The 27217-nt window shown below is 42.0% G+C and overlaps 1 protein-coding gene across 9 annotated transcripts in view; it reads left to right on the forward strand.

The window, feature by feature from the left end:
- Positions 1–26150, forward strand: part of LOC111246218 (gamma-aminobutyric acid receptor subunit beta-like) — a 54722-nt gene extending 28572 nt beyond the window's left edge. For 4 of the 9 annotated variants that reach the window (XM_086982652.1, XM_086982653.1, XM_086982654.1 and 1 more), the window contains 9 exons: positions 5205–10540; positions 12266–12354; positions 13811–13878; positions 15508–15734; positions 16326–16408; positions 16811–17214; positions 18584–18916; positions 19174–19317; positions 19596–26150. In XM_086982652.1, coding sequence (XP_086838778.1) covers positions 10377–10540; positions 12266–12354; positions 13811–13878; positions 15508–15734; positions 16326–16408; positions 16811–17214; positions 18584–18916; positions 19174–19317; positions 19596–19871 — 1788 coding nt within the window. In that variant the 5' untranslated portion in view covers positions 5205–10376 and the 3' untranslated portion in view covers positions 19872–26150. Of the gene's footprint in view, positions 1–275; positions 539–5204; positions 10541–12265; positions 12355–13810; positions 13879–15507; positions 15735–16325; positions 16409–16810; positions 17215–18583; positions 18917–19173; positions 19318–19595 lie in introns of those variants that run through there. The other 5 variants (XM_086982655.1, XM_086982656.1, XM_022795457.2 and 2 more) reach the window with 3 other exon arrangements.
- The last annotated feature ends 1067 nt before the right edge of the window (positions 26151–27217 follow it).

A 27217-nucleotide genomic window follows, 5' to 3' on the forward strand; every position in this document is an offset into this window, starting at 1 on the left:
TTATTCATTACGTAACGAACTGCACTTTAGTGCATGTAATAATTAACTGTTAATATTTTTCTATAAAAGATATATCTTACGGCTTTAGTACATTATCTATTGAAAAGATCAGTTTTATATAAATAACATTAATGATACCTGATGCGACAACAATTATTTAAAATATGGAAGCTAGAAGAAAAAAACCTAGCTAGAAAAAAATCGTCAATACTTCCTTGACAATTCAGTATTATGATTCGTCTACCATAGTTTCACATGAGGCCTGGCAGCTTATCGTAAAAGTTTAAAAAGGCAGAAAGGTTTAGGAGCTAAGGGGAAACGGTAACAATACGTGCCCCGCTCTCCAAAACCAACTTGACTGTATAAAAGCTGGTATAAGGAATATCCAGATGATTCGTTATGCCAAAAATGTTCTTCAATAACAACTACATTTGAGCAGTGGCAATCTATGAGAAACTTCTACCCAATATTAGTGTTGAGGAATTATTATTACCGTGAAGTTGACGTTTTTAACCCAATGGAGAACTGTGTACGGATGGTGAATGGATGTTTTTTTACTATTGCGCATGTATTTCAAAGATTAATATGTGGCAACTTGTACTTACAACCGTAACACAAACTGAAACAGGCGAAAGTTATTCGTTCATGAGATTCACTTAAACAATGCAGGACGCTAAAATTTACTGATGTAAAGGGATAGATCAGGCGAGGGGTCCATCCAATCTTATACCGTCAACTGCTTATGTAGCAACTACGAATAACAGGCGAACCAAAATATTTGTCAAATGTAGCGCATTTCAACTTAATTTTTGGAAGCCGAACAAACTATAACCGAATACGCCTCTAAGTCAAGGTAGTCATTCATGCACTCTTCCGCAGGTTCAGTCCTGATGTGTAATATATGGTACAGTTTGCCTTACGAAAGAGCAGTGGGGTTAAATAAATGAACTCGTTAAAGTTAGCGGGTAACGGCTTGGCCATCATCTTCTACACCGAGTGTCGTCGCCACGGATCCACCGCTAGTTTTCCAGTGGCTCCCTGATTATAAACATATAGGAAGATGAGTGAAGAGAAACGTTGTGCTGTCTGATCCGACACGTTCTTCAGTTCGGATAGGGGATTAATGAAATGAAACGTTGCAGTGTCAAGTGTTACGTCCCAACCAGATCAGTTTCAGTAATCCGGATCTGCTTTCTAACTTTGCGGCTGTTACGGGCTAAATATTGCACTGAACTGTTGTCGCTATTAATGATCGCATACGTATCTGTGAGCATGTTTCCTGTTAATTCACTGCCTTAGCACGAACGAACAGACGCAATCGTAATCACAGGATCATTTGTGGCATAAATCAATACATCTGCTTTCAAATACAATGTCGTAAACTATAAGTAAAAATATTCCGTTTTTATCGGACGCCGATCGGATATCTTGGGCTTTGAATATTTAAGTGTTCGTATAGGGGTGAGTTTTAGAGAGTAGAAATGGGATGTAATTGCAATAATGGGTACATTCGAAAAAATCTACGCCCGTCAACATTAACAAGAAATCAACATAATCAAAAGAAATGGCCCGTCGCAGCTGGTCAGAGGCAAGCCTGCGCTATACGTATCTGCAAACATGTTTAAAATACGCTCATTTTATTACGACGCCGAATAAATTAAGTTGCTATTGATAGTCAATGCGACAGGAAAACCCAGCTGTCTGCATAAAAACGCCACACTGACATCAACCTATATCTGTGAGGAACGCGCATCCTACAAAAATGCAATCACCACGCGCCTGTATTGTCTGAAGGTGCCTTCCAAGCCTATCGTGACATGATCAACGTCATGGTCAATTCGAATACGTACAGACGCACCTATTTAGGCATAATCTCAACGTGTTACGTATCCTATCGATTACTCAGCGTTGCCACTTACAAATATAACACTTGCAAATATAACATTTAGGTTAGTCGGGGGCTGCCGCAGTTGTCATTGCTGATACTGCAACAGCGTCGGTGGTCGCTCATGTTGCGCAAGGGGTCTACCCAGCGCAAATGGTCATAGAGCTATTTCGTGCTGAAATCGGTAAAGCAAATATGTACGAAGAATGAACGAGCAGTTTTGGACCCAGTCTTCCTGCAGGTTACATTTATAAGGCAATGTACGTGCCCATCTGCCTACGAAACGCGACGCACGATACCCAACCGGGTGTGGTAATGGTCGTCGAGACAGAACAACGCAGTGCTAGCATATAAATCTGCCATAATTGCCTTAATCCTCAGCTCCGCGCCAATGACAAACAGAAAACGTACAATTTCAAATAGATATGGATTTTTGCACTTTGCCTAATTAGTGAAATGGTTTGCAGTATTTAAAAGTTTGCCAAATAACTGCGTACATTTTAATAAAGTGGGCCACGCAGAACATTGGGTGATGAAACTGTGCTATTGTCGTAAAATAGAGATAAGATATTCATACATTGGATGATAGTTTGACTTCGACGGACGAGGTAATAATGCTAAAAATTTTTCCAGCTGCAGGCAACCATGACGTTATGAGGTACTGTACTATCAAAGTGATACATGACTATGAGCAGGTGATGAATATGTCGAGGGAGCAGAGATGTCCTAATTACTTTTTCGGCCGCATAAAAAACTGCGAAAAAATAGTATTTACTAAAAAATATTAAAGGTAACCTTTGAAATAAAATCAGTTAAAAATGTCTCGTTATCTGAGATGTCATGGAAAAAATTCTCGCAGATCTTAATTGCGGCGTAGGTTTTCCCTTGAGCTGAACGTCTTTGACGTCTGTTTTCAGCAGCTGTTAGTAAGCAAGGTAGATATGAAAGGAAAGTTATCCTTAGGATCCCGTTCGGCGTCACATCTGATAATCGGGTAATTTTAAAAGTAAATCTGGAATATCCAATTCAGTCAAAAAACAAAAAATATCTTTTATGGGCGAAGTTTCGCTGAGCTATATAAAAGTTATCTTTCAAATACGCTAATTTAAATCCTGCTTAACGCATGACAGATATTGCTACAACTTGTACCATGTTCGCCAACATGAAACCTCTTAACCATTATTACAACTAGTATGTAATGTATTACTTTGGAAGAGTTCAAGTACAGATAAAAACTTGTCTCCCAATCATAAATAGTGACCGATTTCGGGCTATAAACAATGATGATTCAGATAAGCGTAGCTTTTTATGGCAGTTATTTCCTAAGAGCTGAACTGATATGTTAGATAACCTATTGCTTCGAATGGACCCAAATGCGTAATAATCCTCGTTCAAAAATTTATATGTCCTACTTGACCTGATTGTGTAACAGCAGTAGCGATCGCAGACGCTAGGTCGCGCCCATAAGGCTGGAATATTCAGAAATTAGACTCGTACGTTTGTACTCCAGAAACAATGACGGGCAAACGAACGCAGCCGCTATCTGCGACACACCCGTTCCATGCTCTAATTGACACAAAAAAGCCTTTTTGTTTCTTTTTTTTTTCAAATTCAGCTCTTTTCTAGGTTACAAGCTTGTTTTCTAAGCAAATCAAATTTAGCGCGAATCTTGCGAATCATTGCGTTGATGTTTCCTCGAGTAGTAACAATTTACAGAGGCCGCAGTACAACCTATGAAGACGTCGGAAGGGTTCCTGCTCCTGCTGCTGTTGTATGAGCAGTAAACAACATCAGTGTATCTTGACGAATTGAAAGATGGCGATGATGTTGAGAGCCGGAGCTTCGTCGAGTGCTTTTTTCTTGGAGGCTGTACTTTTCTTCGTCTCAATATTTTGTGTTCTAGAACGAGCAGCAGGCCAAAGGGCAGACCGAACGTTAACAGAATGGACGATGTACAAAAAGCAAATAGCGAAACTGTCTCAGCTAGCAAACAGCGTCTGCCTGACGGTAGCTGACTTCTAGAAGTTCCAGAGACCTCTGCCTCTTGCTCCTATCGCCTTTAAATCCAACGTACCCTAGACGTGAAAAGACTTCTAATACAAAGAATCCCCACCATTCGCTTATCCTTTTTTCTTTGCCCAAAAGAGGATCCAGTCCGTATCCTTTACTTCGTCCTTTTCCTCTTTCCCTTGGAATAATGGAAGGCAGAAGAAGACGAAAGGGTAAGGGAGATAAGAGATAGCAGAAGGCATTAGGTCATCGAAGACCTAAACAGGCTAAACTGGCTGGCTATTAGATATTAGCCACCAGGACATTCCAAGCATTCACTCCACGATCGTCCTGTGTTATTTACGGGTCGGAACAGATGCCGACGGAGACCCGTAACCATAGAGAGAAACCGTAAAACAAAGTTGAGTTGTATTACATTTTATCTAACTTATCTCCATACAACTTTTACATCAGCCAAAAGCGTTCATTTACACACCAACTTGTGCAAGGGCCAACTTCATTCGTACACAACCCTATGGTTTCCTTACCACACTCGCTTCTATCTTGCCAATCATCATTACTGTTTGATTTTAACAAATACTGATTAGTTTTACCCACCTCCGATTAAATCGGAAGACCTATACCCCAGAGTACCGAAACATAAGACAGAAAAATAAGACACTAGAATATACCTAGTATATTCTATATAACAAATAACTGTTAGTAATCACGGGTGCCGCAGCATGTTACAGCGACCACTGCCGCTTTCATTATATAGAATGCCCTTTTGTTTAGATTCAGATCTATGCACACGTAGCCTATTAGGTATACATTTGTAGTTAGACTGATCTAATTATAGTCTGGTCTTGATGAAGAATGTATGTATAATATTACTCTTGATACCTAAAACAGAAAACGCAATATGGATTTCTAATTCGTGCAAGGGAAATCTGGCTACGCGCTCACGGCACTCAATTGATTTTGATACAACCAATGCCCAAGTGATCCCACGCGGCTGACCTTGCTAGTCTAACATCTATTGTCAAACAAATATTATGCCATCTATTAAAGATTGCAGTGGTTGGTAAATGGGCTGTCCTTCTCAAATATCTTCTCCTTCGAATGCAACCAGACCAGTTTAAGCACAACATAATTCTATATATAATAGTACATACAAGTAGACTACATACAGTACACACATTATGAAACTCAACTATGCAATAAAAGAACACGACGTACTACGCATTACCCTAGCGGGTAGAGATCATGTATGTAAAGCAGATAACGATTCATATTTGACAGAGCCTTCCGTTAATGACTGTGCTTTTAGTAGGTGCGGACATGAGTGGTTTAGCGGCGTGCCGGCGGTGTCATCCGAGGCCGCACGTTAACGTGCATCCGAGGTCGTTTCAACGAGGTGAGGTGCGGCGCCCTCAGCACCGAAGCTGAAGACGTGAAAGGCCGCAGGCCACCATAGCCAATCGCCAATCAACGTCACTATTACCGCCTACGGAGAGTGCACGAAGGTTAGACACGGAGCGAACGCAGACGGACGCACATCACGGACGGGTTCCAACTGCGGAACATAGGGCAGCGTCGCGACGCAACATCGAAGGAGGTGAACCGAAAACAAAACTACAAAAAATCAACTGAGCAAAAAAGGGCGAGAACTGATTACCAAAATGGTCGCCTGAACCTAAGTTGCGGCCAGCTGCTAAGTTCATAACAACTGAGAACCTGCCGTGTTGGCCTTCACTCGGTAGACGAGGCCAAAAACTAGGAGGCTAGAAAAGAAAGAGCAGTACAAAGACCACCAAAAAGAACACTACGAGCAGCGAGTTAAAAAAAAATATAGGGTCTTCCTTAGTCTTACAAAGCCACTGCTCAACGGTCAAAGCCACACGACACAGCAGGCCACATTTAATGCACTGTTTGGTCTACTGTAGAATAGAACAATACACAATCGCAAGGCGCAGGGGAGAATGTGAAAGCGGCCACAACAAAAGCTCAAACTTTGACCAGAATTCAAAAGACGCTGAAGATACTTCTAAGCAGCATTGACTGCCACGTTGACACACACCGAAATAAAAACAAATTTCTGCACTGCAGTAAGAGGAAACGAGCAGCTATCGTGTCCCTCGCCGTCTCTATTTGTTACCTCTCTTTCTTAATTAACTTACGTTCCGCTAATTTCTAAGTTGTTGTTGCTGACCATAGGCAGCAATGATAAAACAGATTGTTGAGTAGTGACTCTAAAGCGATTCAAGAAGGTCATAACTATCTATATTCTATAGAAGTTTTTGTTTAAAAGAAGACAGCAAACTAACTTCAACGCAAGTCAACGGGATAACTGTTCTGGCGACAACATGATTCTGTGTTACGCTTCCTGAGTTGTCATTGTAACCAACGTACATCTCTGTCCGTTCCAACTGCGTACTCAAAAAAATCTCTCGTCGCTGTCCTTTCTGAACCTTCGTTGAGGTCGAGTCCCATTAGTCTACCTCTTTCTCCTGTCCTGCCATTTTCTCGTCACACCGGATTGGTCGAGGTTGGGCCTCAAGAAGATCGAGGTGGTTAAGTTCTATCTATCAATATATCGGGGACTCCGTTCATCATCTGTTATCATTCGTTTATTAAGTCTCTCCTTCTAAGCTCGATTCGTACGTCTACGGACACATTAACTGCACTACACTCATTATCGACGTCGCAGGCGACTCGTCTATCTTACCACCGACAAACGAAAACGATAGAACGTCAAAACCTAGGAAGAACAACCAAGACGGTCATCTAGCAAAGGTCACACGAAAAGGCGCCAAACTATTTTGTAGTATAGGTAGATGTTGAATAGAATACAAAGCTTCGGCATCGGCATCGGACTAAAAGCGCAACTAAATATTGGCAGTAAAAAGGAAGCATAGGCAGGCAAAACATACGCGTGAAAAATAGCAGAAATCTCGCGGCCCTCAATAGCTTTCCAGATATTCTTATTCACTCAACGGTAAATAACATGCAAGACCTTCAGTTCACAGCAAACTGACGACAGCAGAAAAGTTTAGTCAACTAAAAATACTTGCTAGAGTCAAGACACCAGCAGATACACAGAATGAACGGATGGCTTCCAGCAGTTCATGCAATGTCGGCATGAAATCACTCTCCTCCTCTTAATAAATGTTGGCCTTATCAATAACAAACAGTAGCGGCATAATGACCAATTATCCCAGAACCAAGACCGACCCAAACTACAATTTGTCCATCATATCGAGGGGGGCAAAAAACTGAAGCCCCTTGTTAGATCTGAACAGCGGAAAAGGAACAAAACCAAACACAGTTGAAACCCAGCCGCGGGCAAACCACAACAATACAAGGCATCATCTCAATTAGATCGAGGTGACGTAGCCTGAGAAAACCTGTCGTCCGATTTTACTCCGTCGAATTTCGTTTGTATCCAGCATTTTTTCACTGGAAGGAGTGAAAGCAATAAGGCGACCCAAAGCTGCGTTGTCCTATTGCAAAATTCAACTTGCTGTTGATCGTGTCAATTTTGTTTGTTCCAACAAGATCTAGACCCATTTCTTTCACACAACTGGGCCTCAACTACGTGACCGCACTGACGAAACGCTGAAAAACTGGAATTCTTTAAATAATAAGCGCTAGCACCATAGACCATTTTGTCGCGGGAGCGATTGTCGTCATGAAGGACACTGCACGAAGCTACTCTATTTCTACAGCTATTTCTACTATAATTTCTACAACAATAATAGTGTAGACTGCTTGTAGAACCGTAGACTGCAACGTACATTTAGCGAAGCACATGTTATATAACAGCAAGCAATACCCAATAACAATATTACGAGAATAACAACGAGAAACTTCATAATTTTTGGATATCTATGGTGTATATCGAGCATTGTTTACCAGAAAAAGAGTAACTTCATAATCTACTCATTTCCAACACGTCCAAATAGCCTACTTAATCAGCCATCGTGGTGACGATAAATTAGCAACCGTGAGATTGTTCACTACTTTACGTACAGCCACAGCCACCGAAAAGGCAACGTTGACAACTAATCTAGCTATAGCCATCACCAACTCTATCATAACAACATCGAGGATAAAGAAAACCATCAAGCAGGTCCTGTTAGGTTTCTATTCAACGTCAGGAAGTGAAGCAGGACATCAACCAAAGGACATCACTGTGCATCGTGCATGAACAAAAGTCAACAAAGAACAATCGACCGCCGCAAGCACAACAGGACATCAGTCTGCAATATTCAACCAGACGAAATCAGAACTAAGTCAGTTAAACCGAATCAACTTATATCTACCACCTTCAATTTCGTAGTAGTAAATGCCGCTTGAAATTGTCGATAACAGTAACAGCAACAACAACAGCAGCAACAATAAGTTGATAATGCATCAAACCAATAAACAAAGAACGAACGAAAAAACCAATTATCTAATTAAGGTTCTTTGACTTTGTAGTAACGAGCGCCTGTCGGTGCCCAGGGCGTGCCACTCTTCTACAATTGTATCTATGCGAAAAAAACAGCAGTCCCATTCTTCAACCTACCAATATACAATTTCGATAAACAGTAAGAAACGGAACTACCGGATTCAAGTGTACACGTTTCCAGTGCGTCAAGAACTACAATTATAGCTTTTGTAATTGTTGTTTCTACTAGAACTTATCTCCTAGTCTCCAAAGCAGAGTCTCTCCATACGCACGAACGCATATAAACAGTTATCATATTTCCAAACGTTCAGCTCAATCAGTCAGCAAAAATAAGTACGCAATGAGCAGAAAATGCCACTTATCAGTGAGTAACAGATAAATATCACCACTGCAACTAACTAATTACTACATATACTAATTAGCGCGTAATTAGTACTACTAAGTACTTGGTACAGACCAAGCAATGAGTCTTGTAGCCGGACGTACAAAGGTACTCGACTAGTACTGCAGTACCACTTGATCGATTTCAAAAAAAAAAAGAAGAAAAACACGGGAAACACTTAAATTAACGGAACGCAATAAATATCGGACCGCATCGAACGGCCGCAGTCCTCGACCAGAGCTAGAAAACAAGTCATTTGATTGTTGATCAAGCAACGAGAATTATCGTGGCTCGGATTAGAGAGTAGAAGATACGGCTAGATCAGGACACAGTCCCCAAAGGACCCGTCACGAGTGTCACGTCACCACTGGCACGACGTGCAACCTCGCTTCAACATCGAGCAGACCAAAAGAAATATAAAAAAAAAAAAATTAGTGACTAGACAAGTACGACCGTATAATACCGTGCCGGCCATCAAACAAGACAAATCAGCCTAGATTAATTAGCATCTATAAAAATAAACGGCAATGAAGCACTAGAAATCCACAGGGAAACAAATTAAAATTTTCGCTTCAGAGAGAAGACCCTTCCTCAAAATATACAAGCAGGCCCTTTGGTGCCTAGAAAAGAGCTGTACAGAGCTACAGCAAAGCGACGGGAATCAAATCAAGTTGAACTAATAAGAAGAAATTTTCTAAGCAATCGGCCGATCGACTATATAGACTCTACAAAAACGTCATTCCTAAACTGTTATCCCGCTGCAAATATATATATACACACACATATAAATATAGCCATATATATGCATGTATGTATGTATATATATATATATATATGTATCCATGTATAGTGGTAGGAGGAGCAGTGCGGAAAGAGAAATCGGCATGACACAAAAGCCCGTCTCCAGCCGAATATAAAGAGGCCGTCACTTAACAGTACGTTGCTCGTCAGTCACTAGCCAATTAAATTCAACTACATAAACTACTAATATTCTACTACCGCTACTAATAAATAATAATCAAGTGCGTCGTTATTCTCGACCGTTAGCTTCAAAGCAGCCCGTCGTCTTCAGACCCGAACACAATCCCACTGCCTTCTGCGTGATATCCATCGGGCCAATTATCGATCGTCCGCTACTCGAACGATTGCCCCAGTGTTTCTTCAGCGATTCCAACTTTGACGGCAAAACATTTCAAGCAGCGGTTTTCAACATGGCCGGGGCGACCCTTAGCTAGTAACGACGAAGGGTGAAAGCACGTAATCAAAACCCAGAAACAAGCCAATCAACTTAAGTTCAACAACAAGAACGAAAAGTGCGTACAACATCGGTAGAAAAGAAACAGTGACAAGAGGTTAATTTCTGAACTTTAGGAACAAGGGCACATATATAATCACTCTCACTGTTTTTCTCTCGGTATTGAAGAACAAGTCGAAAAGCCTCGTTGAGAAGACGGCGGAATACCGGAAGAAGTCCAGTGAGGGAAACGTTCACATCTAGAGTGAGCAAGATAACCAGGGCTTCGTCATCGAATGAGAGCGTGAAAACGGGACGAACAACCGCTACCGTACCTCCGTCAGTATAGAAGAATCATTAGCGGCAAAAAAGAAACAACATCAACTATATTATACGTAACAATACTATATTGACTGAGCTAGTCTTGAACAGCATGGCGGAATTCACTAGGAGCTTCAGGGGCTGCATTAAGCGGAGGGCAACTTCCGCCTGGTTTCTAGTGGCGTTCACAATGGTCTTCTACTGCCTCAGGGCAGTTCAGACTGAGAGGGTCCTCCTCCACCAGATGGCATCCGGCAGCAGCGGTCTAAGACCGGGGTAAGTAAACACATTGTAGAATATTCTAGACACAAAAACGGTACAGAATATCAAGACATTTGAACAGTAACGGTAAATATGAACTAGTTCTTTATAACGCTATATAGAGAAAAGGGGAATCAGGCTATCTTTGAGCAAAACAAGTACGACAGGTCCTTGAATTTCCTCATTTTTTTGTCCACTGGCACCTTCTGATGATTAGTTTAAACTAGTAGGGAGCACATCAGAAACACTGACAACCACCTAGTGAATAATTATGTCAACTTACCGTATCGATAAATAGACACTGCTCCTTCGTCAAAGCCAGAAAACACTTATCTAGTTAATCTAAAAAAGTGAACATAAAAATGTCTTGATCTCTGATTGCAAACTGAGATCTCTGAGGCAAAACCTCGGCTTCCCGCCCCATCGTCCGCTTATCAAATCTCAGTTCAGGCCGCACCTTCTAATGGAGTCCAATATTAAATGAGGTACCGCAAGCCATAAGTAGTGATGACAGAAAGAACAACACCAAGAGGGGTAACAATAACAACTTCTATAATAGCAAATTGAAACACCTGTTGGTACCATAAAAACAGTGGCCAATTCGATCTCGACACCCACTCAACGTTGCCGCTTTGCGTTCGACATGGATAAACGCCCAGAATCAGCGATTCATGCAACTGCAGGTTAATATATGCGTGAAACAGGCGCTGCTCGTCTCCTAGTCCGCAAGTAGGTACAGAGGGCCTACGTACTCGTCATCCGTGTCTGTACATCGGAGATGTACTTCTGTCATTAAATATGCACGACGCATATTCAAGCAGGTACCGGCTAGACCAACAGATTCCTGAATAGGGCGGCCGGTGAGGCGTCGATCCCGCGGCCATAGTATTAGATGCGCACGCCAGTTACGATTATTGTTGCCAACGGTAGTATAGGGTTTGATTGTATCAACGCTATGAAAGCTACTAGTACTATTGCCTACGCTGTCTGTGTCCGTTTGCCCAATCATTGGATTTTGACTACCCCGTGACAAGTCCGCCTCTTTCGCACACCTTCTTTTATATTCACTGTTTCTCCCTGCTGTAGCTGCCGACGCATAAATCGACGAGAGTTACCGTAGCTCACGACGACACGAACTAATTGGATTTTCAACTTAGAGGTGTCCAATATACGTCGGTAAGATTGGGAGAGCTAAACCATGGGTTTCTTGCTCGAGCTAGATGGCCCCCATGAACGCTGCGTACTATTAGATAAATAGAAAACATTTTCCTTCTTATAACAACTGTTCATCTCGTTTTAGCTCTGTGCCGCTATATATATATATATATATATATATATATATGTATATAAGATTGAACCTACTCAGCTTCCAAGTTCAGAGGGTTGTCTGAGACAAGCAGAATTCATCTAAACTTGATTCAGTCTCGAGCCGATTGGGGTAGCGAGCTGTTGGTTAGAGATCTAGCCAAATAAAAGACGTCGAAAGATCATTGTTTGTGACATAGTTTCATTATAGCTTTCCATGACCATGGTGTAGTCGTGCTAAAAAGTATCCAAAGGATTCGATAGTGCTGTGAGATGTTGATGCAATCATAGCGGAACCTTCCAACACATTCAATTTCTATTAAACACTTTCTTAGTTAGTACTAACCATTGTTGAACTCGATATGTCTAACCAGATACATAACAGTTCATTAATTCAAGCTCCTAATTTATAACGCCTTAATGATTTAATTGCAGTCAAACGCAGCGCGGTCAAAATATCACGCACATACTCAATGCCTTTTTCACCAAAGGATATGACAAGCGAGTTCGACCCAATTATGGAGGCAAGTAAAATTCATATTACCTTTATCGTATCTATCAGTAGTATAATAAAATGTAATTATTCTGCAAAGCCAATCGAGTCTTTTACCCACTAGGTGGCGACCTTACACTCTGCGGTTCCATACTAGATGTACTGCTGCATGTTCAGCTTTGGGCCGTCTCGATGCGGCCATTTCGCATGCAGTCCATATGAGGTTTGTGTCCTGTAGGACGGTTTGATACTACGAAGGCCTGAAGAAGAGCAGCTCATATTTCTGCTTGCCGTTTTAACAAATAGCTACATAAGAATCTATCGTTCTAGTGTGCATTTAGTACTCTCCAAGAAGAAGTGAACCGGGCAGGTCTGCTGTCAGCTTCCCCGAAGTGCCGAGGTCAGCTCCCCTCTTTCCTGTTTCCTTTTGTAGGAAAAGTATGGCTGGTGCACTCCATTTATGCAACGGAAGCAACAGCTGGTGGAGATTGCTCATTCATTTACATAGATATGGGTCGTAGGTCATCTGCGGCTGGTTGACATAACTCAGTTTATTATAAAACAGTATATTTTGATAATATTGTCGTTCGGCCAAAGATGAAACGAAAACCTTAGTTCATAAAGCACATTCGGTGTTCTTCATACGCCTCATATACGCCTACTAAATCGACATATCTAACGTAATATAATTAGCTGTCTAATGAACTATGGATAGGTAACTTTACTACATCGATTTTCAGAGCGAGATGGACACACGTTACTGTATTAAATGCTTTTGAGTTTGTAAAGTTTTAACGTGATTTGCAAGTAATCGAGTTTTGGCCAACTTAGAGCTTACTTCCGGTCACGAACGGCCTGCTCAACTCATGCTAGGGAACTTGTCTTGTTTACTATATTTGTACAGTCAACCGCTTATTGCGACGTTCGCCAAACGTGCGCACTCCCCAAAGGCACTGTTCGCATTCAGCGAATAAAAGGCGGCGTTACACGTTATTCAATGTTACCCGGAACTATAGCCTTAGCTTCAATATAGAGCAGAATACATTTCGAGCTTGCCGGTCCAGGGCCATAATCGGCCAGCAGAGGAAGATTTAGGATTCACTGTGAACAGCGATGCCGAATTTACCGCCTCTCGATTACAGAAATGAAGGAAACGGTATATCTCCACGTAATAACCGTACATGATGGTCTTCAAGTGTGCAGTAAAAATACACAATGGCTAGGGAGGTGCAAAGGATAAAATCCATCTTGGCTGCTTGGCAATACTTCCAGATACTCGTAGGGTAACTCTTCCAAAGTCCCCTATGCAGATCTGCAAAGCCATCATTGCTGGTAATTTTATCTCGAATAATAGATAGATGATTGATTCGATAAGACCTCAATCAGCAGTTTACCAAAGGTATGTGTCCTGATTATTTATGCCATGTCAAATATATCATTACGCTATCTGCTGTAACAGGTTTATTCTAATCTAATGCATTTTGCAGGGAATCCCGTGGAAGTTGGTGTCAGTATGCAGATCGTCAGTATCAGTACCGTATCAGAAGTGCAGATGGTTAGTACAAGACGTCAGCACAATCATAAATAGTTACCAAACGTAACAGTAAGTGAGCTTTTTTTTCAATATGAGTGGCAGTAATAATGTGATTGATAATTATCTAAGATGAGCTTTGCTAGTGTTGATTAGCACTAGGCGAAAAGATCGTCAAAATTGTCAAGCATAGCCACCGAAGACTAATTACCTAGTTTGTACCCAGTTTATGCCCATTAGTATTCAAGCATTGTGCCAAAATTTCAATATCGTGTAAGGAAAATTACAGCCTGACATCTTGGATGAGTACTGCGTTTCAAGTACATTTGCTGATATTACTCTTGGCTGTGGTGCATTCCGTGACTCGCTCATTCTGTATATTATAATAATACTTACGAAAACCGTATTGGTATGCGTAACTATATGTCGAGAACCAAAGAGTTAGGTCCTGGTACGTGACACCAGGCAGTAAGTATAACCATTGGCAGCGGACCCCTGTTGGTTTAACTACAGATAAGGTAGTTCGGATTGCCTTCGGGAAGAGCATCCTTTTATATTAAACACACGCTAGTAGTAGTAAAACCTGATCAACTGCAAACATTTTTCAGTTATAAACATAAACGACATACGTACGGCTTATCTATGCCATGTAATTAGTGAGTATGCTTTTTTACGTTTACACGCGAGAAGTAATTGATTTTGCTAGATCATGCCTAGATCCCCAAACAGTGTGAAAGCCGCAATCGACATGAGTGGTCACGTTCCTCATCAAACATCGTTGATAATTCGGATATAGGCAAAATGGCTTAAGCAGCTGAACCAGCGATAGAAAGATCCAGAGGCCGGTGGTTCGAGCACTGCCATTGACATCTGTGACACTACATAATGTGCGTGATTAAGTAAACAAAGTATGGTCAACAAACTTCACAAAAATAACTGTTCCTATATGAATTGAACTGATGAACACGGGCTTCGATCTGTACGTGTCCGTTGAAAACCTCAGAGTAGTTCCAAAGACCAGTGTCATTCAGATGTGACTTCGGCAGTTTGTGACAACAGCTGTAACATATGGATGAACCAAACTACTGATTTTCGCTTGCACATACGGCCCGTATAAAAGCCATATATACGACCTGAACAAGGCTTCCGTCTAAAGCTAGCGTATCTTAGACAGCCTATCACCTGGGCGGGGCGAGGGTAAGTTACTGCCGCTGATTGTAGCCACTGACTGACAACCGATTTGCTATGCACCTAGAGAATTTAGGAAGTCGACGTTAACTCCCCCAGGGTAATGGCGAACGGGCTACCTAGGTCTCCGCGCAACAGGAACTAGATAAATTAGGACCAGTACCAGAACCAGACTGGATGCGGCGGCTGAATTGTTGAAGAGCCAGAAGTAAAGAGAACGCGAGGATGCTGAATTCTAGCTGAAGTATCCTCAGCGCGTATAGGCAGATTTGCTCCTATGCCGCTGACAAATACAAAAGTTTAGCCAGTGATTAGCAAACGGGAATCACTGTGTCTATTAACTAGGGTAACAATAACACGAACGATTCTTTTATTACTTGTTATCTGAATTCATTGCGTCATTATTAAATGGCGCAACTCGCTTTCACCATTTTTCCTACATTCCTTGTTTAATTTGGTTTGCAGGACTTCACGTCGGATTTCTACTTTCGACAAGCCTGGAGAGACGAACGTCTCTCTTTCGTCAAGAGTCCCGACCTAGACCAGATGACGGTCGGAGCAGAAGTGGCCAACAAGATCTGGGTGCCAGATACGTTTTTTGCTAATGAGAAGACTGCCTATTTTCATGTGGCTACGACGCCCAACACTTTCCTTCGAATTAGCTCGGAAGGACAGGTCTACAGAAGTATTCGGTGCGTACCTCTCACATGGACGCATTATTAATTAGTAGAAATTACCTAGACATGAAAACTTTGAATCGACATTCTAACAAATGTTTTAAGTTTTACGTCCAAGTCTGGTGCTATTGCTATCAAGAACTGTTACTTTAGATGGCTGATAATCCGTTCTAACGCAAAATGAAATACGTTTGGAGTAGGTTTCGAACCTGAACGACCTCGTCAGATATTCCTGTCTTTAGCAGCAAAAACATTAGTTATATTGGCCTGATACGAGGCTTAATTTCAGGCCGTGCTGTCTGCATACTTTACATGAGAAAAAAATCGCTGTACGCGTAACGCCAATGCGCTAAAGCGAGCATTGACAACATACATAATTAGGAGAACTATTTGGGAAGTTGACAAAAACAAAAGTCTACTGCGAGTTCGTCACGAATCTTGCAATAGATCGTATCGAAAGTACCTACAAATCGTTAATGGAAGCAAATAAGCCAAGCATCGATGCCCTTGACGCGATACGACCGCCATAATTTCTTTGACGTCTTTACACGTAGGCAGTATTATAGGTTATGTTTGTGTTTCTTCTGCCTTCATACCCCGTTTCAGATTGACAGTGACAGCCAGCTGTCCGATGGATCTTCGATTCTTCCCAATGGACAGACAATCATGTACTATTGAAGTCGAAAGTTGTGAGTATCTATATCAAACACTTTTTGTTACACAGATAGTTCTTTTTGGTATGCCTCATTAACGTTAACACATATAACAAGGAAGTATTATTTTAGCAAACTAGAAATTACCCTAATTATGAAGACAGTATGCGAATAGCAAATGATAATATTGTATGCTAAATACGCAGGACGCAATCAACGGACGGTGTTGAGCAATCTGGTCTATTTAATTTCTCTGTTGCTATCTTATACCATTGTTGTTAGGGGCATGATAGTCAAACCATGCATATGTTATTCAATAATGATCGCCACTCAAAAATAACAATATGAACGTTGGCCTATCAGTTATGAACACACTCCCTTCCTATTGCGCCTCCTTTCTATCTTTCTTTCCTGCTACTTTGACCAATATCTTTGCAGTCGGCTATACAATGAGCGATATCCGCTACAAATGGAAGGACGGACCCAACTCGATTGGAATCTCGAAAGAAGTCGAGCTCCCTCAATTCAAGGTGCTCGGCCACGTGCAGAAAATCTCTGAGGTGTCATTGTCGACGGGCAACTATTCACGTCTAATCTGTGAAGTCCGCTTTGTGAGGTCCATGGGCTACTACCTCATTCAGATCTACATCCCAGCCTCACTCATTGTCGTCATCTCGTGGGTGTCCTTCTGGCTGCACCGAAACGCAACCCCGGCACGGGTGTCTCTGGGAGTGATGACCGTGCTGACAATGACCACCCTAATGTCCAGCACTAACTCCCAATTGCCCAAAATATCCTACGTCAAATCCATCGACGTTTTCCTAGGAACATGCTTCGTCATGGTAAGAATTCGTCGCCCGAACTTCAAAACGATCACTTCTAATCTTCATTCACTCGCCTTTTTTCGAAGGTAGCACAAACGCAAATACTGCATCTGTGCTCAACGAATCAGTGGGAGATCTTGAATGAGGCTTAACATCAACAGTAGAGAACTAGTGGAGTACTAAAGATCCAGACGTTCTATCTATCGACTTATCCAGCATCCCCCTGTACACTGATACAAAACCCTGTTTGCTCTGGATTTTATGTCGATTGGCGTGCACGTCCATACTAAAGATTTTATGTTCGTTGATCTTTTTGAACTATTATTTCGTCTTGGTCTCGTTTTTAACTAAATCGTTTTCGTCGATGACGAATGGTATAATATTATTGGCGAGCAAATTGCAAGCTTCGTGATCTGTCTCCTAGCAACAGCACGGCTCTTCATCTTCCGCCTTCTTCTCCACTGCTCCGTCATTTGGTTACCCAAACAGACAGATACTTAGTTTGATTTCTTATTATTCAGTGCGAAACGCTGTCTCTCACCTGTGCGTTTGTGCCAACGAGAAAATCTCGCACGGGTTATCACCAGTCCGTAGGCCTTATTCCTATACGGTTTTATTTGACAAAGACCTCCTTTTTTCTATCTTACTCAAATAACTATTTTACACTATCATACGCGACTAGCCATCGTTTGCTTTTTTTTTTTTGGCGTCCGCCACCTCAGCAGAGCACGCTTCGAAGGGTGCTCGCATCGCAAGTATCATCGCACGTTGTCGCCGTGAAGGAGAAGTAGTTATCAGTTTAGGCGACCGCCTTACGCCCTCCTTAATGTTCCACCCCGGGATGTGAATGCAGCTACCGCGCAATGGAAAGCTAATGCCTAGTAGAAGTTCTGACGAAAGAAGTTGCTAGACCCTTACGCTCAGCAGGTTGCCCTACCAGCGCCCCTTCCACCCCATTCGAACACGACAACGTCGCAACAGCCTGAGCCTAGTTTTTTTTTCAAACTCATATGTATTTGTACGCCAACGGCAAATAAGTTATTCTGTGTTTCGTGTGGCGTAACAATGATCAAATATATACAGACCACCTAGAAATCTATTACGATTATGGAGGTGGGAAAAAAGTTAAAAACAGTAGCGGAATTCGTTCACAGAAAAAACTCAACCAAGGTTTCTTCTCAAACGATGCTTTGTTTCACTTTTACCAGCAACAGACACTGGTACGGTCAATAATATTAATCTATAAACACGGCACATTTGATATCATCACAAAAAACCTTTAACCTGCACACTTGTTAAAACCCTTATGTTGCTGTCATGCTATTAGCAAATAACAGAACTTTGTCTTGTACTTATATTTTTCCTGTCTCGTTCCATCTATGCTCAGGTGTTCGCGTCCCTTTTAGAATATGCAGCCGTGGGTTACTTGGGCAAACGCGTGGCGATGAGAAAGTCACGCGCGCAGCAGCTGGCCAAACTGGCAGAACAGGCGCGACAAGAACGAGCACGTCAAGCTGCGGCCCAAGAGGCCGCCCAGAGCCAGCACCCAGAACCGCCAATGCCACCTATGCCAACGAGTGGTCTCGGTGGGATAATGGGTCCTCAAAGCCCCGATCAGGGAATGCTGCCGCCCCTCGTTAAAGGTTTTGGTGGGGGCTGCCCAACTTGCCCCACAATGATGCAGAGCCAACCACAGCATATGCCACCATGCTTCACGATGGTAGGTTTTTCTCCCTTCTCTTTCCTGCTCGCTCGGTCACTCATTGTTTTATTACACTGTATATATATTTAATACATTGAACGTTGAGGAGTACCGTAAACTAACCATATCGGCTCCTATGCAGTAGAACGATTTTCGCATTTGATAATAGTGTTTGAACATCATTCTAGTTCCCTTTGCGCAGCCGCTTGCAAAATTCCTATTCTTATCAATTAGATTAATAGTTTTTTGGCTTGAATTTCACTACTTGTGTATAGACGCTGTACGATAATCAACTCCGGCGGATCGGCGATCAGTGCTGCCCTGGAGTTCGGGGTTGTACCATCTGCTCGACTCAGCAACAGCAGCAACAGCAGCAACAACAACAACAGCAACAGCAGCAGCAGCAGCAGCAGCACTCGGTCAATTGAATTTACAAAATATACCAAATAGAACAGAGCGACTTTTATAAATTTCTCCCTAGGATAGCTTAGCACGAAATGAAGCATTCTAGCCATTTCCTGATAGGATAGTCTAGCGGTTATTAGGCCAGGCTATGTATTCTGTTTTCAATATTCTGCATAAGTAACAACGTGTAGCAGGAAGCTTATTTTCCTTCAGCGGTCATTCGTTGGTTTTTTTTTAGTGCATGGCATTAGCTTTCCCTTCTCTAACATTACGGTCCTATTGCTATGGTCAGTTGAAGAAGTCGGACTCGAAGAGCTCGCGCAAGGAGTCGACGGCGCAGACTCCTGAGGCGGCCTCGGCGCCGGGCGGCGCCGGCAGCCCGGCCGAAATCGAGGCCGCGCTCGCCGGCAAAAACCCGAATAAGCTCTTCGGGGTGAACCCTTCTAACATCGATAAGTACTCGCGCGTCGTGTTTCCCGTCTGCTTCGTGTGTTTCAATCTCACGTATTGGGTGATCTATCTGAGGATCTCCGACGTGCAGTACGACGAACCAACTATCCTTCACTGAGCTGGGCACGTGCGCAGAGAGATACGTGTGGAAAACATCATTCTCGACTACATCATCATTCCTACGTATTAAAAATGTATTAAGATAAAAACAAACTCACTACAGGAAACTGCTATAGCTACTACTACTACTACGTTTACTAGTGCTACGGGTTAAGTCACAGACAACTAATAACAGTATAAAAAAGAAAAAGTTTCTCTAGCCAAGAAAAGGGGCTCCATCACAAGAACACTAGAAGAATTGCTGCTCGCGAAAAAATCGACACAAGAGGGCCAATGATCTTTAACGGCAAGATTTTCTACAAAAGAAAAACTACGCGATAGAAAAGTAACTCTACCTGATCGTAAGGCAAGTATTAGCAAAGAGAAACAGTAACGACTAAAATGTAGCCTTCGCAGCTTAACATCTTTCATCCGTAGGGATCATCAACCGCAAAACAAAAAATACCGCAGGACACAGTTATACTTCTATTATTATGAAGACAATAGGACAAATGAGAGGAAGCACTACTACAAAGCAATAGTCACAGTGAATTATGATAACCCTATCAGTAATTCTATGCTGGCATCCCACAGCTCTTCGCTTGTATACCACTAAAAGACAAGACACAATAATAACAACAACAACAACAACAGCATTTGTGTACACACAACAAGAAAAACAAACATTAACAGACACAGATCAAGTAAAGGAAAGCGACAGCAGCTAACGAGGTCATCGATGAGATGAAAAGCGACAAGATGGAAAAGAAAAGAAAGCAGACGCAGGAAGACAGGACCAAGTGAAGAAAAAAAAAAAGGCCAAAACGCAACAAACCAGGAAACGGCCAACAAAACCAAACTCGACAAATAACTACACCATCAGTATCAGCATATGCAGTACCCCCGCATATCCGAAACACAATACAGGAAGGCTCTCGAAGTTCTTCGTGTATTTCGTGCAGCATCCAGATGGTACCGTGGACATGTGTTGTGTCCCCGTGCCGTCCGCTATCGAACCATAAGATAAACCAGTGCAGCAAGCCCGAGAAACAACAGATCAACAACTACAGAAATCGACAGAATGAAAGGGACTTAGATCGCCATGTTGATTGCCATGTTGTACATAAATACTGATATGAATAATATCATTATTACCACAACTACTGTTAACGTATACATAGTATATGATTCTTGCTGATTAATTACCATTTTTTAACAACCAATGACTGGCCAATGACAGTCGGATTATTACTTCGATAACTACAAGTAGTGGCTAAATATGTTGGGGAAAAATGTGCTATATTTGATTGTTGTTATTTATTACTAGATTACTACACTCTTCATTAGTACAATTTGTAAAACAAAGGAGAATTTCTATCGTTCCTACATGCTGAAATAATGAGTGTCGATGATGAATTCCTTAGCACCGATGATAATACCAACACAGTTGTACAGTTGTTAAAAGTCTAACCCGAGCATTTATTCACAGTGTTATCGCTGTGGAGTCAACATAGCAGAAACCTCACTTATAAAGCGGACTCACCCCAGTTCTGATCGGTTCTACCCCAATCAGTCAGAGGCTGCGTTTAGCCGAGTCCGCGACTTAGCCGCTATCCAGTGAAAATATCAATTGTCATCTGTGTGTCTATCTAACTTGATTGCAATGTGTGTGTCTCTTAATAACGATCTGTTTCTTATCTATAGTACTACTATAGCTATGATTCCACTTCTAATTATAAATTGTCTCAAAAAACAACTCTGACCTGTACGAGTGTTAACACTACACGTGGACAGTTATTACCGTTCAAGGCTGGCCGATTCATGCCCCAGTGTCCTCTGGTGTTGTTGGAGGGACGGGCATTTCGAGCCGGCGAGAGGGATCTGTCGGATCTCTCGACGCTCGCTCTTCGATGAGCAGACGTCGAGGCCTACAACAGTGAGAAGCCGGGGCGAATCGAGAATCTGTTCAACGACGCGCAACTTCATAAACCCACATGGAGAAATCTTGATAACGTTGCCTTGACTGAAAATTGAAAGCGACTAGTGAAAACGAAGGGACTCACAATCTATCGGCACTCTCTGAAGGTTTGGTGATGAAAATTACGATTCTTAAACATGAATAATGGATCGAACAGTCAGATGGATTACGAGACAGGATATCGCTGCAAAGCAAAAACAATAATCGGCCTTTCAAACCTTCGACCGCTTCGGCACTTCACGGGACGCGTCCAGTTTGGACCGTCTTCATGAGCTCCTCACCGTCTCATATCAAGAGTGACCCTCAACTCAGCAATGACCACTTCAGTTGCGCTAGTCAAGACTCTTTGCAATTCAATAATACAAAACCAAATTTCTTAAGTAATAAGTAGTAGTTGCTTACGAGATTGTAGATCATATCATACGCACACCTATATACACACAAACACAGACATCAGTCACGTACGTAACTACATAACTGAACAAGACCCCTCAACCACTGTCAATCTGATCGACTATTCAAGCTGCAACAGCGAAAAAAACATCCATAATAACAAATTCGGAAAGACATCTCTTTACGCAATAACGGCCATCGATTTCTCCTGGTTGAGTCTCGAAAATTCACGGGCTTCCCACCTCTCCTTCCCGGTTATCTCTCCGGTAACAAGAAGAACGACAATATTGTCGTTCTTATATATTAATATTAACTTATTAAGTTAATATTATTAACTCCCACATCAAGAACTATCATTATTTCAACAACACTAAATATCATATCAGAGAAGCAAAAGCAACAGTTCCGGCTAACTTACATGCTTTTGGCAGCAAAAACGAGACCACAAATAATAGTTTGTGACTTGAACGAAAAACTCTGATACTTCCGAACTCCGAACCTGACGAAAAAAATAGTTATTGAACTTCTACACGACACGAGCTCAAATATTGACGTACGTACCTTGTACTACAATTCGCATCGGGCGCAGCAGGCCTGTGCAGTCGGAACCTAACGGATCGCTTTGTATTGTTCCCCAATAACCCCAGTGTCTTGAATGAGTCACCCTAGGAAAGCTAACCGGTCACGCTAATTAGAAATTGTCGATAGACATCATTTGAAAGTAGTGCCACTGCCAGTTTGCCTATTTGTAACATTCAATATCGACAACTATTTCCAGTAATCGCTTACGACACACTTACATACATAGTTGATGATCTTTATCTATTCTTGGACCATTTCAGTAAATCACCTACGTTTAGATCGCACGTTCACCTTAATCCACCGTCACTGATCACATCAACGCACAAATATCAATCTGAAGACAACAATTTAATTGTAATTACGACAACCACTACAACGGCATCGATCGATCGATCGACCGATCAATCAATCAGCTCTCTGACGAGCTCTAACGAACGCTGGACACTTGATTTCATGACAAAACAAAAAATATCGACTAATACTAACATCAGCATATCGAAACAACATGAGCAGAAAAAAAATGTTCAAGTTAATGATGAAGATGCCACCGTTAATACTGCAACAATACGTGTTGTATTAGGCCATATTATACATATATCCTCATATATGTATGAGAGAACAATGGCTCAGACGGTTGGATTGCTTAAAGACGCTTGCGCATTGCCGAAGCCTGTAGCGTTTTAATGAATCGCATATAAAAAAAAATCATTCTCAAACGAACAGAGAAGGGTACACAACTACAGTGTATAACTTTGTCACTGACAAACCCCAACAGCGGCATGTAACTTGCAAACACAGCATTGCAGTGATGAATTACTTAAAACTAGGCTTCGGCCACTGCGGACCTTGCGCCCAGGGAACAACCTAACCAATCATCATCTGACACGACACCCTGCATCTCTATTGCGGAGTTACACGGCTAACAAAAACGGCAGACGCCAAGTGTGATTAGACAAAACAAAGGAACCATCTGTACTATGCACATTCGCCGAATGCTACGGTACACCACATATTTTTACGAAAGAAAAGCTGAAAATCAATAGCGAGAACAACGTCAAAGTCCAACAATCGAATACTGGTATCACTTCTACGAAGCGGAAGCAGAGATGAAGATCTCGACACATGACACACAACCAGCAAAAAAAAACAAAGACTTAAGCAAGAATGATTGTTTGCAAATCATACAGAAACACAATAAAACGAATACCGATAAGATGGAAAAAGGAGCTTACGCTCTGATTATTGATGACTCCTGTCACAGTCCGATATCTATACAACTATCGATAATTATCGCTATCATTCATCTGCTTGTAATTGATTTTGCTTCAACATCGGCAAAACAAAAGCCAATAATGCCACACAGCAAGCAAAAAACGGAAAGAACATGAGCAACAATAATAAGCAAGCTCGCAGCTTACAACAACTGCTACGGATCAAAGCGCAAACAGAGGTTCAATGCAAATACAGACTGCATCGAACCTGTTAACAACCTGTACGAATCAGTTTAAGTCACTCATTCTGATACGGCACGCCTGACGCTGCACAGATAACGAGGTGAGCAGTAGAAGCACGAGATGCACGACATACGAATTCACGGACCCGTCCATAGAAGTCTATCCTTTAGCCTAGTAAGCAGAGGTAGACAGTAAAAGAGGTACAACACAGTCCCAAGAGAAGAAGACAAGGACGAAAAGTCTTCCTCTCAAGGCTTACTTAATAATAACTAAGACTGAAAATAACAGTTCATTATGTACTACTACCATTGCTAACCAGTTACGATAATACTGTCATACATTATTAGTCTGCGCGCATTCGCTGGTCGCAAGTCGCTGGATTTGGCGGACAGATCGATATCGGATCGGATATCCATATCGTGTTTGCGAACGAACGTATCGGAACGTACGTATTTGAAATGAGCTGAAAGACATGGCCACGACCCTACCAGCAAGTGCGCGCGCTGCACAGCAGAACCAAGCAACGGCGCGTAACGACAGACATCTTAGCCAGACGATAAAAACAAGCCTAGAGCAGCTAATCCGCCAAGCCGAAAAAGCCAAAACGCTGAAGCAATGCTTCTCTCACTAACAACAGCCGAAGCTTAAGACAAAATATATTCAGTACACAGCGCGCTTGTTTTCTTTGACAGCATTACGTACATAACAGTCGATAAGGAACAGGATATATTAGCACGCAGCGGATGCACTGTTTGTGCGTCTGTGTGCTTAAAGGTACAGTTAGCTGTTCAATTAGAATTGGCTGAATCCATGCTGGGAGATACTGGATTCAACGTCAGTAAGGAGCCCAACCAGCGATGAAAGAAGTTTCATCTTGCGCCCCGTGTGCATGTGCACGTAACCAAGCTGCACACTATATACCTGTATCCAGACACGCCGAAAATAGATTGCCTGGAGATTAATTGCCAAATCGTTTCACATGCGGTACAAAGCCGCCGAGCTTACATGTCCTTCGACTTACGATCGACCACTCTGACGACGATAAATTGTTTCAAGGTCATTGTTAATAACTGACCTTTGCAATTCTAAGCAACCCCGACGATAGCATAAGACTAAGCTGTCGACGCCCGCTGTCCAAAACAAACGAAGTTCGGTCATATACGAACTATCAAAAGGCAACAGTAACACGGACGACGATTAGAAGCGGTCTAGCGTCCGTGAGTTTTGTATCGATGCCAATCTAGCAGAATGTACGTTGGAGAGGATACCTATGCTATACCGAGACAAGGAAATCGGGAGAAAGGACAGACGGTCAGAAAGGATAGATTTTGAAATCGCACTCTTCGTGAACGAACTCAACGTTAGGCAGCAATCCCGATGAGGCCATAATGCAATGGCCTAACGGCAAAATACAAATGGACGAACTGAGGAAACGAAAAAATCGTAGTAGGACTGGACGCACGACCAATGTGTTTAGGGCATGCTGCAGTCCCAGTCTGTAAAATGATGATAACGTAGTAAATGGAGTGAACGCGTTACATACGAAAGCGTTTTAACGAAAATGATTTAAGGAGACGATGTAAAGTAAACATGCTACAGGAACGTAACACTAGGCAACATTGCAAGGTAGCTCTGCGTGGCTCCTTGCTGAGTTCGTCCCATGCTATCACCACGAAGGTAAAGTACAAAAACAACAGCAAAAACATAAACAAACTGAAAAGAAAGATCCGAAGAGTCCCGAATTACCAATCCGGAGCCGCGCGGCTTGTCCGTGAGTATCTCCTGAGATCCCAGAAGGCATTGTAGGACCTGGGAGAGATGACGGACAGGGGCGACGGCCATCCCGAGGGTGTTGAGCAGTTCGAAGCCGGGACTCGGATCCTGCGATGCGACGATTAACGCTGGGTGCTAGAGAGTCGTTCGTGCCTACGAATGGAACGGTCCGTAATGCGATTCTGCTCGTTTTTAGGATTTTGTGCCGACTGGTGACGACGGAGTGTGCAGGACCCTCGTTCTTTGTACAACAGAAGTTTCTCGAAGTTTGCCGTAACGGAAAAGACGACTCGTCGCCATTGCACGGTAACACATTTCTCTAGTGTCCTGGTCTAAAAGCTGCTGTTACCATACAATGGCCGGGTACTATACGATACGTTCTTCTACCACAGTTATAACAACCACTATCTACTATGCTATACAAAATAGAAGGAAGCACCATCCAGGCTGGGTCGGGCGTCAAGATGCCCATCTAGTCATTTTTCTTACAAATGCTATATTGCCTATGTATCGTGTTTAGCTGAATCATAATTAATATAATAATAGTTATTATTACTATTCCTATTACCATTGTTATCAAAATAATTATCAGTATAATTGTTGTTATTATTATTTATTATAACGCAAATGTCACACAGTTATCCATGATTCCAATGATATGGGTATTAACATTATTGAGTATCTTGTTAGATATATGATTCTATGACAAAAATAATATATCAATTATAATTAGTCTATTGATAATATAATTATATTAGCGCCATATAAGTAAGTATAAAAATGAATAAACATATGTGCACCAATGCCGAAGTATATGATTGCTTACATTCTTAGAAGAGGGACAATGATTGACTTTACTACATAAATAACACTGATATATTAAAAACATGTTAATACAGAGCATTTTGTTTCAATGTCATCCAGTATGGCCCAGTAAAGCTCAGGAAACGCAATTCATAGTAGCATCTTTAACGGATGGCCCGGACCTTTGCTCAGTTGATAGACGAACATGCTCGATGAATAGCAATTTCTATTGTCTCACGTGCTATCGATGGGCGGCACTCGTCTTAGTAAACCAGTCAAATGCATTCTAACGGAGAAGATCATAATATCCAATATACAAGGTAAGGAAGGTCAAGCAACAAAAACAAATAGTCTGATAGCCTCCCCACATTAATGATGGCC

The sequence above is a fragment of the Varroa destructor genome, unplaced genomic scaffold (assembly GCF_002443255.2).
Source record: "Varroa destructor unplaced genomic scaffold, Vdes_3.0 BEIS01000003.1, whole genome shotgun sequence".
Classification (NCBI taxonomy): Eukaryota; Metazoa; Arthropoda; class Arachnida; order Mesostigmata; family Varroidae; genus Varroa; species Varroa destructor.